This window comes from Myotis daubentonii, chromosome 16, assembly GCF_963259705.1.
Source record: "Myotis daubentonii chromosome 16, mMyoDau2.1, whole genome shotgun sequence".
Taxonomy (NCBI): domain Eukaryota; kingdom Metazoa; phylum Chordata; class Mammalia; order Chiroptera; family Vespertilionidae; genus Myotis; species Myotis daubentonii.
This window is the reverse complement of record NC_081855.1, coordinates 20,467,350-20,481,266: the sequence shown is the minus strand read 5'-3', so window position 1 is coordinate 20,481,266 and position 13,917 is coordinate 20,467,350. Positions and strand designations below refer to the sequence as shown.

Below are 13,917 nucleotides of genomic sequence, written 5' to 3'. Positions count from 1 at the left end.
GGAATAAACGCTCATATATGATACAACCCTGTCTCTGCTGAATTGGCTCAAGTAGTGATAAGCAGCCTAGATCCACTGTTGTCTGGTTTCATATTCTGGCAACCCCGATGAGACTGACAAGTGAGGGACCCGTCTCGGGTACCAGGGATCCCACTTGCTGCCTGGACTGGAGGTTCCTTGGCTGAGGTCTGGGCTCTTTTAATTCTCAGTGCTGCCAGGAATTTTCCTGTTTTGAGATCCAGCCACAGCCTCAGGAATCCCCATCACCTCACCTAACACCTAAGTTGAATCAAGTGTTTTTGTATGGCATGAGAAACATTTACTGCCTCTCATCTGGGCAAGCCTGATCAGCTCTGGGTAGCAAGAGACCTCTATGGTCCTTGCCTGGTCTCCGAGCCCTAGTCTGACCCACTCTGGGATGAGAGACACGCTCTGCTTCAGTGGTTTTTCTTATCCAGGGCATTCTGAGGCTGCCTCCTGCACACCCCATACTGGGGAAGGAACCCACAACCGGGGCATGTGCCCTGACCAGGAATCAAACCAGCGACCTCTTGGTGCATGGGACGATGCTCAATCCACACCGGCAGGGCAGTACATCATAATACTTAACAGCAACTTTAACTCAGTGACTATCTAACCACAGATTGTATCATAGTGAATTGAGAATTTCTAGAGTTTAGGAAAGTACAATGTTAATGCCTTTAAAGATGCCCGAACTCCCCTCCTGTATAATAGTAAGCACGGTTTGATTCCTGCTATAAGGTTTGCTTTCAGGAGTGAGACTCTGCAGAGTCAAGTTTTTTGTGGCTTTACTAAGATAGCTAATAGGCATCTTTAACCTTATAAAATTTATCTTTCAAGAAGTGTATCATGGGCGAGGGATCCAAGGAGATGGTGGCATATGTGGACCTGTTCATGTTTAATGTGTTTTGCCCAGCAGTCCTGCTGAACTGCCTGGGTGGGTGTGGGTGTGGTTGCCTAAATCTGGGGTTGCAGTAGCTGAGACTGCCTAAGAAGCCTGTGTGTTATGCGATACTTGGAAGCACCAACTGCATTGCTGGCCAGCAATTTGAGGGAGATTGGAAATCGGTTCTTGTAAACAAGTGTATAAATAGTGTAAAAGCTGTGTTTTAAAGTGGTCGGACTTCTTCCTCTCTAAAACCAATAGAAACATTTTTAAAAATGTTATGGTGTCCTAAAAAAGTAAAAAAAGTTTTTAATTTAATGTTTAAATTAGACATTTTACACCTTTGTGCAATTTTTTCTTCTTATGCAATTTTAGTTGTTCCAGGGAGCAGTCAATATTTCATTTTTTTCCCACTCTTATCCATTTTGATTGCATACAGTATTTCACAATTACACATAAAGTTATGCTATGTGAATTACCTATGACAGAATCCATCTGAGACAGGTCAGATGATAAGGTTAAAAGAGACCATTTTATAGTTCTGCTGCCTAACTGCTTCCTACAACTGTCATACCCATTTATAATGAGACTGGCAATGTGCAAGAGGACCAATTTCATGAGCCCCACACTAGTGGGATCGTCAATTTTTGACAATGTAGATATCAAAAGATGCTAATTTATTCTAAACTTTGTTCTAACAAAGCTGGATATTTTATTTTATTATCTCTTCTAATCTTTGTAAACTATCTGTTCATGTAATCAAGATCCTATCATGCATTTTATAAAGAACTAGAGGCCCAGTGCATGACATTCGTGCACTGGGGGAGGGATCCCTCAGCCGGGCCTGCACCCTCTCGCAGTCCAGGACTCCTCGGGGGATATTCAGTGGACTGATCAGGCCTAAGCCAGCAGTCAGACATCCCTCTTGCAGTCTGGGGCTTTCATAGTCTGGGGCTCTCGCAGCCCAGAACCCCTTGCTCCTTACTGCCCCCCTGCAGCAGAGGCGGGAGAGTCTCCCGCCACCGCAGTTGCACTTGCCAGCCTCTGAGCTTGGCTTCTGGCTGAGTGGTGCTCCCTCTGTGGGAGCACACTGACCACCAGGGGGCAGCTCCTGTGTTGAGCATCTGTCCCCTGGTGGTCAGTGCACGTCATAGCAACCATTTGTTCCCCTGTTCAGTCAATTTGCATATTAGGGTTTTATTATATAGGATACCTCCTGACCTAATGGGTGTTAATGTTATCCATAGTTGTTATGTAAGGGGTCAAAGATATATGGCTTCAAAAGACTTAAAATTGAAAGGCTCAGTCAGAGATTTCAGTCATATAAACTGGTGCTGTTCCAGTAAAGACTGCTTCCCAAGTAGATGTTTTAGTTACAGACATGAATGCATGTGCACATGTAAACGCATGTGTGTATACTGTTGTGCTTACAACTCTGAATTAGGGACCTCAGGTTAAACCAGCCGTGGGCAAACTACGGCCCGCGGGCCGGATCCGGCCCGTTTGAAATGAATAAAACTAAAAAAAAAAAAGACCGTACCCTTTTATGTAACGATGTTTACTTTGAATTTCTATTAGTTCACACAAACACTCCATCCATGCTTTTGTTCCGGCCCTCCAGTCCAGTTTAAGAACCCATTGTGGCCCTCGAGTCAAAAAGTTTGCCCACCCCTGGGTTAAACCCTAGAAATGATCATACAGTGAGTTCACTCACAGTAGAGAAGCATTAGACATCTGCTCCCCTAAATCCTTGAGTTAAGTGCCTACTTAACCTTTGCAACACTGCTCACCTCTGACACCTTATCAGCCCTAGTTAGTGTCTTCTGTACCTTAACATAAAGCAGTTATATTACCATACACACAGCCCTGGCCTGCAATGATTTATTATTAGCCCATTTCCTCTAACAGAGTATGAGCTCAGTCTGTATTGCAAGGACTGTGTTATAACGATCTCAGTGTTCCCAGTACTACACATGGAAAACAGTACCTTCTGAATGGTCAGCAAAGACAATTTAGCAAAATTTCCACAGAGCCAATCACTTCTGGAAGTAACTCATAATTTAATGCCTAGGTATTCTCCTTATCATGCATTAAAATTCTCATGACTATTAACAGCAGCATTAAATTTAAAATTTGGTTTTTTAAAACAACAGAGTACCATCTGAAAATGCATTTTGAAGTCAACTTTCAAAAATGATGTTTTTATGTCTACTTACCATCATATTTACCCAAATTCTACACAACATAATGTGGCATAAAACAATTAAATAATAACTTTAAACAGCTCAATGCACCTATTCAAATTCCGAAGAATGAAGCTCATTCTTTGTTGTTTTAAAAACATGTTTTTATTGATATTAGAGAAAGAGAAAGGGCGAGGGAGGGAGGAGAAAGAGAGAGAAAATATTGATGAGAGAGAGAAACATCTATCGGTTGCCTTCCGTACATACCCCAACAGGGGATTGAACCTGCAACCTGGGTATGTGCCCTGATTGGGAATCGAACCAGGAACCTTTTGGAGCATGGCACGACGCTCAACCAACTGAGCCCCACCAGCCAGGGCACTCATCCTTTGATTTTAAATAAAATATGTTCTTATTCCTTGGAGTAACTGTTACTTCTGAATTCAGTTCTTACAGATCAGGAAAAGTACTTTGATGTTATGATTCAATTTTAGGCAACTGAACAGGACGACTTTTTCTTGGAGTGAAAGAAAAATTGTTTTCTACACATGCTCCCATATGTATAGTATACTATTACATGAAAAGAGTTTCTGGACAGACATTTATATTTTATAAATTATAAAAATACTGTAGATACTCAAATATTTACTATTTATTAGCCAGATAGTAAATGAAGGTATTCACAAAGTATAACCTACTGATTCACTATATTTAACTAGTTCATGGTCACCACTGATCAATAAGAAAAGTATTCTTGCCCGATCCGGTTTGGCTCAGTGGACAGAGCGTCAGCCTGAGGACTGAAGGGTCCCAGGTTAGATTCCGGTCAAGGGCATGTACCCTGGTTGTGGGCACATCCCCAGTAGGGAGTGTGCAGGAGGCAGCTGATCGATGTTTCTAACTCTCCATCTCTCTCCTCTCCTCTCTATAAAAAAGCAATAAAATATATATTTTTTTAAAAAGTATTCTACTTTTGTTAAACCACAAATATTTCAAAACAACACACCTTAACCTTCTGCCAAGACTTCTTGTGCTGGCAGTTTTGAGTCCCCAACCGGTCAGAGGCTCACCTGACAGGTCCAGCTCCTTGGTGGAAGACAAATTGGCCAGACTCCAGCTGTCACTGCGGGCCGCCAGGACAAACTTGTGAGCATTGATGTGCCTTCCCCCAACCTTTATCTTTAGATCACTGATGAAGAAACATATCCACAAATATAAAAAGAAAAATGTCACCATAACTAGGTATAGCTAGAATTCACAGCTGATATTCATCAACATACATCTGCAAAAGAAAAAAAATCACTGCAAATTTCTTTCTCTATGCTAGCACTTAATTCTTATGGGTCGTCATGTTTCTAATGTGTTGCTAGACACGCTTTCTATTTCTAATTTATGGCTTTAGTTCACACGGATGTTCTGCTTTCAAAGACATCTAAACGAATTCTAAAGGTGGTGAACCTACAAGTTAAATAGGATCATTAACGTTCATATAAAAAGTAGAAAAGGTTTTATGAGCAATAAATCAAGATAATCATCAGGGGAGAAAGACAGAAAGCCTGAAGATTGTGATGTCAGCTCTGAGTAGATAGTGCTGCCATGCTCCCTACCACATTAATGCATAAGTACAGTAAAAACAGAAAAAGTTATGACCAAATTAGCTTTGATAAAACAGTCAAGTATATGAGACCCAATATCTAGATTACTGTTCTTATGAGAAACATTCAGACCTTTTATTGGCCATTTTTTACTCAACCATTTATAAAGAAATACAGTGAGAGAAATACTTTCTTTCAAACATGTTTCCATATTTATGACATACTATTATATGAAAAGAGCTTTCCAAATAGTTATCTATGTTTAACTCTGAAATGTCAAATACTAAGGCAGGAAAGCATCTAGGCAGTTAACAAAACCTAAAAATGACCTACTGAGCTGACACAGTATGTGCCATATGGCTGTGCTGACAGCGATCCCAAGTCATGAATTATCATCACCCTGCTTGTTTTTGTGTTTTTTAAATTTTCATACTCCCTCTAAAATAACTGTTAGGTTGGAAAGCTTTTAGAAACTAAATACACAAAAACTATTACATGAATGAATACATAAAACTATTATATTAATTAACTTATCCACTTAAAAGGAGACCCAACCAGAATATTGTTTCTATATAATGCTTCATGCAGACACATTTTACCCCACAAAAGCACTATCTAGATTAGAACATACTTAGTAACTATGTAAGAAGCATATCAACAATTCTAGTTTGATTAAAGAGAAAACTGGATGGAGAAACTGAAACTGAAAAATCGGTTTTTGAAGCAGGTGCTCTTTTACCAATAAACTTTTTTCCATAAGCATGCATTTTGTTGAAGAATTTAAATAGTTTTTTAAGATATATTTTTATTAATTTCAGAGAGGAAAGGAGAGGGAGATAGAAACACCAATAATGAGAGAGAATCATTGATTCGCTGCCTCCTGCATGCCCCCTCCTGGGGATCGAGCCAGCAACCTGGGCATGTGCCCTGACCAGGAATCAAACCATGACCTTCTGGTTCTATTATCTGTGCCTAAGATAAGCAGGAAACAGACAAAATCTTGCCTTAAGAAACTTACATTCTAGAAACTCAATACAGAGAAATAAACGTGGGAAGAAAGTCAACAAGAGATGAGAAGTTGAGCCCAACCGATGTGGTTCAGTGGTTGAGTGTTGACCAACCATGAACCAGGAAGTCAGGGTTCGATTCCCAGTCAGGGCATATGCCTAGGTTGCAGCCTTGATCCCCAAGTAGGGGTGTGCAAGAGGCAGACAATCAATGATTTTCTCACTACTGATGTTTCTAACTCTCTACCCCTCTCCTTTCCTCTCTCTGAAATCAAAAAAAATGTATTTTAAACAAAAGAGAGAGGAAAAGTTGCAATGTGGCCTGGGAATAAAGCTAAAGGGCTGGCTTCTCCAAACTGGCCCTGTGTCCAAGGAGCTCACCTATACTGCTCCTGCTCATAGAGGTCGGCCACAATCGTCAGCAGGCGGCTGATGAAGGACTCACTGCTGTTTTCCTTGTTTGCTTGTGCGGCCAAAAGAGTGCATCTCTTCTCTGTCTCTGCCAATTTCTTCTGCAGCTTGACATACTCTTGTCGGAGAAGCATCAAGTGCTTCTCCAACTTGGCCACCTCCTCTGCAAGGGAAATAAAGAATCAAGTTTACCACAGCAGGTATAAAGCAGACAGCATTCATTAATCCCTCATTCCACAGATAGGATGGCTACCTTTTTTTTTTAATCTTCACCTGAAGACATGCTTAGAGAGAGGATGGAAGAGAAAGAGAGGGGGAGAGAAAGAGAGAGAGAAACTTATCGGTTGCCTTCCATACATGCTCCTATCAGGGATGGAACCCACAACCTTTCAGTGCACAGGACAATGCTCAACCAACTGAGCCACTCCGGCTGGGCTCTACTTCTTTTTTAAATATATTTTTTATTTATTTCAGAGAGTAAGGGAGAGGAAGAGATAGAAACATCAATGATGACAGAGAATCATTGGTCAACTGCCTCCTGCATACCCCACACTGGGGATCGAGTCCACAAACCTGGGCATATGCCCTGACCGGGAGTTGAACCGTGACCTCCTGGTTCATAAAGAATGGTTTTATTTCAGGGTGTCACTGGATCATTGGGCCAAAAAGACCATCATGGTCCAGGGGTTTCTCTTCTCAGTTTCCCTTGAAGATCAATATTCAATATATGACAATGAACACACACATAAGATGCTAACAGGTACCTGCCCTACAAATCCTTTACCATTAAGCCAGGAGGCTCAAGGAAAGAAAATTATCAAAATCATCTAGAAGTCTTTTTCAAACCACTAGTAGTAACTAACTTTCACATGTCACATGATGTTCTAAAAGCTTTGTGAATCCTCTCATGCAAACTTCATGACACACCCAAGTAGTAGGTCCTATTAGTAACACACTTTACAGATGAGAACACTGCGGCATAGAGAGATTAAGAATTTGCATAAGAACAGCGTGGATAGACTGGAGAGCATTATGCTAAGCGAAATAAGCCAGAAAAAGGTAATATCACACGATCTCTCTCATTTGTTAAAAATAATGAACATAAACTGGTGAACAAAAATAGATCTAGAGACACAGAAGCATCGAACAGACCGTCAAACCTCAGAGGGAAGGCAGGGAGGTAAGAGATCAACCGAAGGACTTGTATGCATGCATATAAGCAGAACCAATGGACACAGACCGTAGGGGAGTGAGGGCCTGTGCTGGGGGTGGGAATGGGCGGGGAGAGGTCAATGGGGGAAAAAGGAGACATATGTAATACTTTCAACAATAAAGAATTTAACTTTTTTAAAAAAGAAAAAGAATTTGCATAAGGTTACAAAGCTGGTGAGAGGTGGGGCTGTGAGGAGCCCAGGCGTTCTCATTCTCATTCCAGGACCTGTGACTTATTAACCACTACCCTAAACTATCTGACACCTGCCCTCCTTCAGGAGAGGATCAGGGCAGTCAATAATGGTTCAGATGGAAGCAAGTCATATACCACAAGTGTGCTGGGGCAGATTAAAAAGGTTGAGAACCACTATATTTGATTCATTAAATTCAATAAATATTTACCAAGTGTCTACTAAGCAGGTGCCAGACACTGCATAATATTAATCAAAATCAGACATATCTTCCCTAAAAGCTTTTAGTTACTGGGGAAGTAAACTTTTATATAACAATTGTAACAATCAAATGCAAAAAGTACAACAATAATGAATACATACTAGAAAAAAAGAACAAAACTGTAAGGACCTATAATAAAGAAATTTAACTTAGGGTATCAGGAAAGGCTTCCCCTAAGTAAGGAACAGTCAGGGAACTTTACCTGGGCTCTAGAGTTTTGGTGGGGAATCACACAACCATGCAAATTACCTCCATAAATCGAAGTCTAACTATTGGAACAATGGTGCTGCTATGGTCAGTCTCTGGGCCTCAGTCCTTTACCCTTCTATTTCCCACCACAGATATTCCAAATCTTGATACTATCCTCAAGCCCATCTCTAACCCAATCTGCCTCATTCTGAGTCAATGCCGTTTAGGTAAAAGGCCAATTGAAGTGCAATGTTTTTGTTCATTCATTGATTTGTTCAAAGATTTTCATCTCTTAAGTGGACAACTACATAACTTAGTCATCCATTAAAAATTTACTAAGTACCTATGCAGTGCCAGTGTCGAAGTAAAAAAATACACCCTGAAACATCAATGTTGAGAAAAAATCATTGATTGGCTGCCTCCTGCAATGCCCCCTACTGGGGATCGAGCCCGCAGCCAGGGAGGGCATGTGCCATTGACCGAAATCAAACCTGGGACCCTTCAGTCCACAGGCTGAGGCTCTATCCACTGAGCCAAACCAACTTGGGCAAAGGGGTTTCTTGGGGGAGAACCAAGATGGCGGCATAGGTTAACGCCGGAGTTTGCTGCTTTGAACAACTACTTCAAAAGTGAAACCAAAAAACGGAAGGGACATCACCCAGAACCACAGGAACGCTGGCTGAGTGGAAGTCCTACAACTAGGAGGAAAGAGAAACGCATACGGACACTCAGAGGAGGCGCAGTGCTGAAGTCAAATTCTGAGGTGCGGAGTGCGCGGAGCGGGCTGGCGGCGGAGGGCGCGGTTGTTGTTTTCAATCGGGAGGGAGTCGCAGACTCTGAGCACCACATCTGGGCGAGTCTTTAGGGACCCAGACTCAGGCGGGAGAAGCGGGACTGTCTGGCTTCGGTCAGAGCGAGTGCAGCTTTCTCTCCCAGCTTTGCAGCGGGTGCTGGGACTCAGAGAGGCAGAGCCCCTTGGGACAGGACTGAGAGCCGCCATAACTGCTCTCTCCGGCCCACCCTGTTGATCCTGTGCGACCCGCCCCGCCCAAGCCCTGCACAGAGGCACTTGCCGGATAGCCTCAGGCAAAGGCTAGATTAGCACCGCCCTAGAGGACAGAAGTTCTCTCACTGCTGACACAGCTGATTCTCATAGCCACTTGGCCTGGAGGTCAAACCCTCCCTGGAATTAGCTACAACAATCAAGATTTAACTATAAGACTGTGAACAAAGACCACTAGGGGGTGCACCAAGGAAGCATAACAAAATGCGGAGACAAAGAAACAGGACAAAATTGTCAAAGGAAGATATAGAGTTCAGAACCACACTTTTAAGGTCTCTCAAGAACTGTTTAGAAGCTGCCGATAAACTTAATGAGATCTACACGAAAACTAATAAGACCCTCGATCTTATATTGGGGAACCAACTAGAAATTAAGCATACACGGACTGAAATAACGAATATTATACAGACGCCCGACAGCAGACCAGAGGAGCGCAAGAATCAAGTCAATGATTTGAAATGCGAGGAAGCAAAAAACATCCAACCGGAAAAGCAAAATGAAAAAAGAATCCAAAAATGCGAGGATAGTGTAAGGAGCCTCTGGGACAGCTTCAAGCGTACCAACATCAGAATTATAGGGGTGCCAGAAGATGACAGAGAGCAAGATATTGAAAACCTATTTGAAGAAATAATGACAGAAAACTTCCCCCACCTGGTGAAAGAAATGGACTTACAGGTCCAAGAAGCGCGGAGAACCCCAAACAAAAGGAATCCAAAGAGGACCACACCAAGACACATCATAATTAAAATGCCAAGAGCAAAAGATAAAGAGAGAATCTTAAAAACAGCAAGAGAAAGAAACTCAGTTACCTACAAGGGAATACCCATACGACTGTCAGCTGATTTCTCAACAGAAACTTTGCAGGCCAGAAGGGAGTGGCAAGAAATATTCAAAGTGATGAATACCAAGAACCTACAACCAAGATTACTTTATCCAGCAAAGCTATCATTCAGAATTGAAGGTCAGATAAAGAGCTTCACAGATAAGGAAAAGCTAAAGGAGTTCATCACCACCAAACCAGGATTATATGAAATGCTGAAAGGTATCCTTTAAGAAGAGGAAGAGGAAGAAAAAGGTAAAGATACAAATTATGAACAACAAATATGCATCTATCAACAAGTGAATCTAAGAATCAAGTGAATAAATAATCTGATGAACAGAATGAACTGTTGATTATAATAGAATCAGGGACATAGAAAGGGAATGGACTGACTATTCTTGGGGGGGAAAGGGGTGTGGGAGATGTGGGAAGAGACTGGACAAAAATCGTGCACCTATGGATGAGGACAGTGGGTGGGGAGTGAGGGCGGAGGGTGGGGCGGGAACTGGGAGGAGGGGAGTTATGGGGGGGAAAAAAAGAGGAACAAATGTAATAATCTGAACAATAAAGATTTAATTAAAAAACAAAAACAAAAAAAAATACACCCTGGTACATTTTTATTTTTTACAAAGTTATAGGGTAATGAAGAAGAGCTGATAAACAAAACAATTCAATAACAACTAACAGCACTCTGACATGGAATACAGATAGAGCATGAAGCAAGACCACCTGTATTAAGCTAGTGCAAGGAAAGACATCCCAGAAAAGTGGTGTTTTACATCAAAAGATTTAAACCAAAGGTGGGGAACCCTTTTTCTGCCAAGGGCCATTTGGATATTTATAAGATTATTCGCAGGCCATACAAAATTATCAACTTAAAAATCGGCCTGCTATATTTGGTCAGACATTTAATTAGCTCACCCCTAGTGCCTTGGCAGGGCCAGACCAAATGATTTCGAGGGCCTTCTACAGCCCGTGGGCCACACGTTCCCCACCCGATTTCAATGAAGCCTGTAAGGTTTGTAGCATTCTGAGCCCAGAAAATGCAAAGAAAAGGCTTCAGCCTTTTACATTCTTGGTCAGATTCTCCTTTCAAACCATTATCAGTCAACAGGTTTGTGAAACAGACATAGTACTTGGCTCTACAACGAATACAAATAATTAGAAGGCAAGACCTAGCCTAGTCCTCCAAGAGCTCACTGGCAAAAATGTCTGCCACTCACCTGCCTCTGCTTAAGGCAACTGAAAACGGTGGCCAGAGGATAAGTCATCTTGCTAGTTCAACCTAGGGTTATAGCCCCCTTGCTGATGAAGAGAGAGCTTCCATGTTTTCACAGGGGCAGCCTGTGGCTATGGACTACAGATTCTTCTTCCATGAACCAAACTGAACAAACCCATTAACCTTGGTTTCAATCACATAATAGTCTAGGCCAGCGGTTCTCAACCTGTGGGTCGCGAACAATGAAAATACACCCTGCATATCTGATATTTACATTATGATTCATAACAGTAGCAAAATTACAGTTATGAAGTAGCAACAAAAATAATTTTATGGTTGGGGGTCACCACAACATGAGGAACCGTATTAAAGGGTCACGGCATTAGGAAGGTTGAGAACCACTGTTCTAGGCAACCTTAATATTTTGCTCAAAAGCTCCAACCCATCAGGACTATAGCATGAGTAATTAACTCTGCACTTCCATGTCACTTAACTCACCAATCTACATGTATTTATGATGCACCTACAGTGCACTAAGCATTATGGTAGATTATGAGTTGCCTCTCTGAGAGTTTTGAAAAAGGGCAGTCTAATTTGCACCTCTTGCAAACAACGAAGCACCAAAGTAGTATCAAATGTAAAAATAAGGGGTGGGGTGGACTAGAGGGGGTCAAAAGAGGTAATATGTAATATTTTCAACAATAAAGATTTATAAACAAACAAACAAACAAAAAAGGGAAACTCAAAATAGTATCTACAAGGAACTCACAAACAGGAGGGTCAAAAACAAAATTAATAGTCACAAAGAATCTGGGGAATTATTATGGAGAATTATGAGGCTATTTGCCTTCAAGAGTGGAAAGTTGCTGGTTGCTTTATCTAATCCTTAAAATGAGACAGCAAAAGCTACTTTGATCATCTTCTCAAACAGTCCCTGTAAATTTCTTTGGATATTGATTATACACATATAATTCCAAAATCCACAGCAATACCCTAAGTCTCGCTCCAGAATTTCTGACACACATTTCCAGCTGCAGTCTGGACAATGACAAAAGACCTAAATCACAAAGGTTATGATCAGAGATGAGGCAAGATAAAAGAAGGCCTTAGGATAAGTTAGGGCTTTTATTCATGAAATCAGAGGCCCTCTGCCCAGCATCTTTTGTAGGGGAAACAGATCACAAGTGCCATTTCAGAGTGTAATGGAAAAAGTGCCCATGGCTGAGGTGTTATCCTGTGGGGAAAATTGTCTCCTTGCAAACAGCAATGCAATGTGTCCTTGAAGTGTCACCAAGCTATAGAGTTCTTACAGGAAAAAGAATAAAATTACCATTCTGAGCAATAATGAAGGGAAAAGCTACAGCACAGTGCAGCAGTGAAGGGTACAGGCAGGGGAGCTAGACTGACTAGGATCAGTGGCCCCACAACTTTATAGTTGTAACACCTTAGTGCGTTGTAAGCATTAAATGTGCTGATACATACAATGACCTTAGAATAGTATCTGCCCCCCAGTAAGTGGTCAATAAGTGTCTGTGGTTATCATTCTGAGAAAGGCAACACAACAGAGTCTTAGGAGCATGTGCTATGGAGGCTCACTCGACTGGGTTGTAACCCCAACTTGCCCATTTACTAGCTGTGTGACCTTGGGCAAGTTACCTACTCCTCTCTGGACCTGTTTTCTCCTGTGGAAAATGGGAATAATAGTATTTCAGAGTGGTTGACAAGGAGTAACTGAGTTAAGGTAGGCTAAATCATTTAGAACAGTGTCTGGTTTAAAGATTTACTACCACTATTTCTTTACAAAGTGGTTAGTTTTCAGCTGTGGTTTCTTCTTTCTCTATTTCCAACTTTGCTTTTGAAAAATAAGCCTAGAAATTTATATAATGGATAAAACCTCTGATTTCACCAAAAGAGCTATGCTAAATATCAATGAAGAATGTCAACAACTTGCATTATAATTCTGTCATGTTTCTTTACAAATAATACCCAATATCAATGCAGTCTGAGGTCAGACACTTTGATGAACTTTCTGATAGTTCATCAGTCTTGACAGAAACAAAGATGCTTGAGACAAAAAAAAAAATCTGCATTCGCTATGAAAGGCCCTAAAACAGAGACCAATATTGATTGCAAATAATAATAATAATAATAATAATTATCAGCAAGTCATGAGACAGTCAGAAAAGGAACCCACAATGACCCTTACAGATCAAGAGTTGGCAAAGGGCCAGATAGTAAATATTTTAGGCTCTTTGTGCCTCAGTTTCTGTAGCAACTACTCAATTCTGCAAAAGCATCAATGAATGAGCACATGGCTACCCCCCAAAAATTTTATCTATGGACACTGAAAATTGAATTGCATACAATGTTCACATGCCATGATAGTCTTCCTTTGGTTTTTCATTAACTATTAAAATATATACACACACCTACATATACACACATATGCATATACACAAACATACCCACATATATAATTCTTAGTACAAAAACAAGTCTCAGGTCAGATCTGGCCAATAAGTCATAGTTTACCAAACCCTGTTCTAGGGAATTTTTTTTAATGTTTTTATTGATTTTTAGAGAGAAAGGAAGGGAGAGGGATAGAGAGAGAGAAATATTGATGAGAGAGAAACATCGATTGGATGTCTCCTGCACGCCCCCTGCTGGGGATCAAGTCTGCAACCCAGGCAAGTGCCCTATCCGGGAATCAAACCAGTGACCTCTTGGTTCATGTGTCAACGCTCAAACACTGAGCAACACAGGCTGAACTATTCTAGGGAATTTTTAAAGAATTAGTATACCCCTTGAAATATTCATTTTTATTGCATGTAATATTATTACATTTAAAATCGTTTTTC

The 13,917-nt window shown here is 41.1% G+C and overlaps 1 protein-coding gene across 4 annotated transcripts in view; it reads right to left on the bottom strand.

Annotated features, from left to right (window-relative positions):
• Nucleotides 1–13,917, bottom strand: part of ANKFY1 (ankyrin repeat and FYVE domain containing 1) — a 68,966-nt gene that overhangs the window by 43,999 nt on the left and 11,050 nt on the right. Inside the window, exons 1-3 of one of the 4 annotated variants that reach the window (XM_059669041.1) lie at nt 12,248–12,364; nt 6,074–6,266; nt 4,161–4,279 (exon numbers count right to left, since the gene is read on the bottom strand). In XM_059669041.1, coding sequence (XP_059525024.1) covers nt 4,161–4,279; nt 6,074–6,237 — 283 coding nt within the window. In that variant the 5' untranslated portion in view covers nt 6,238–6,266; nt 12,248–12,364. Of the gene's footprint in view, nt 1–4,096; nt 4,280–6,073; nt 6,267–12,247; nt 12,365–13,917 lie in introns of those variants that run through there. The other 3 variants (XM_059669040.1, XM_059669042.1, XM_059669043.1) reach the window with 3 other exon arrangements.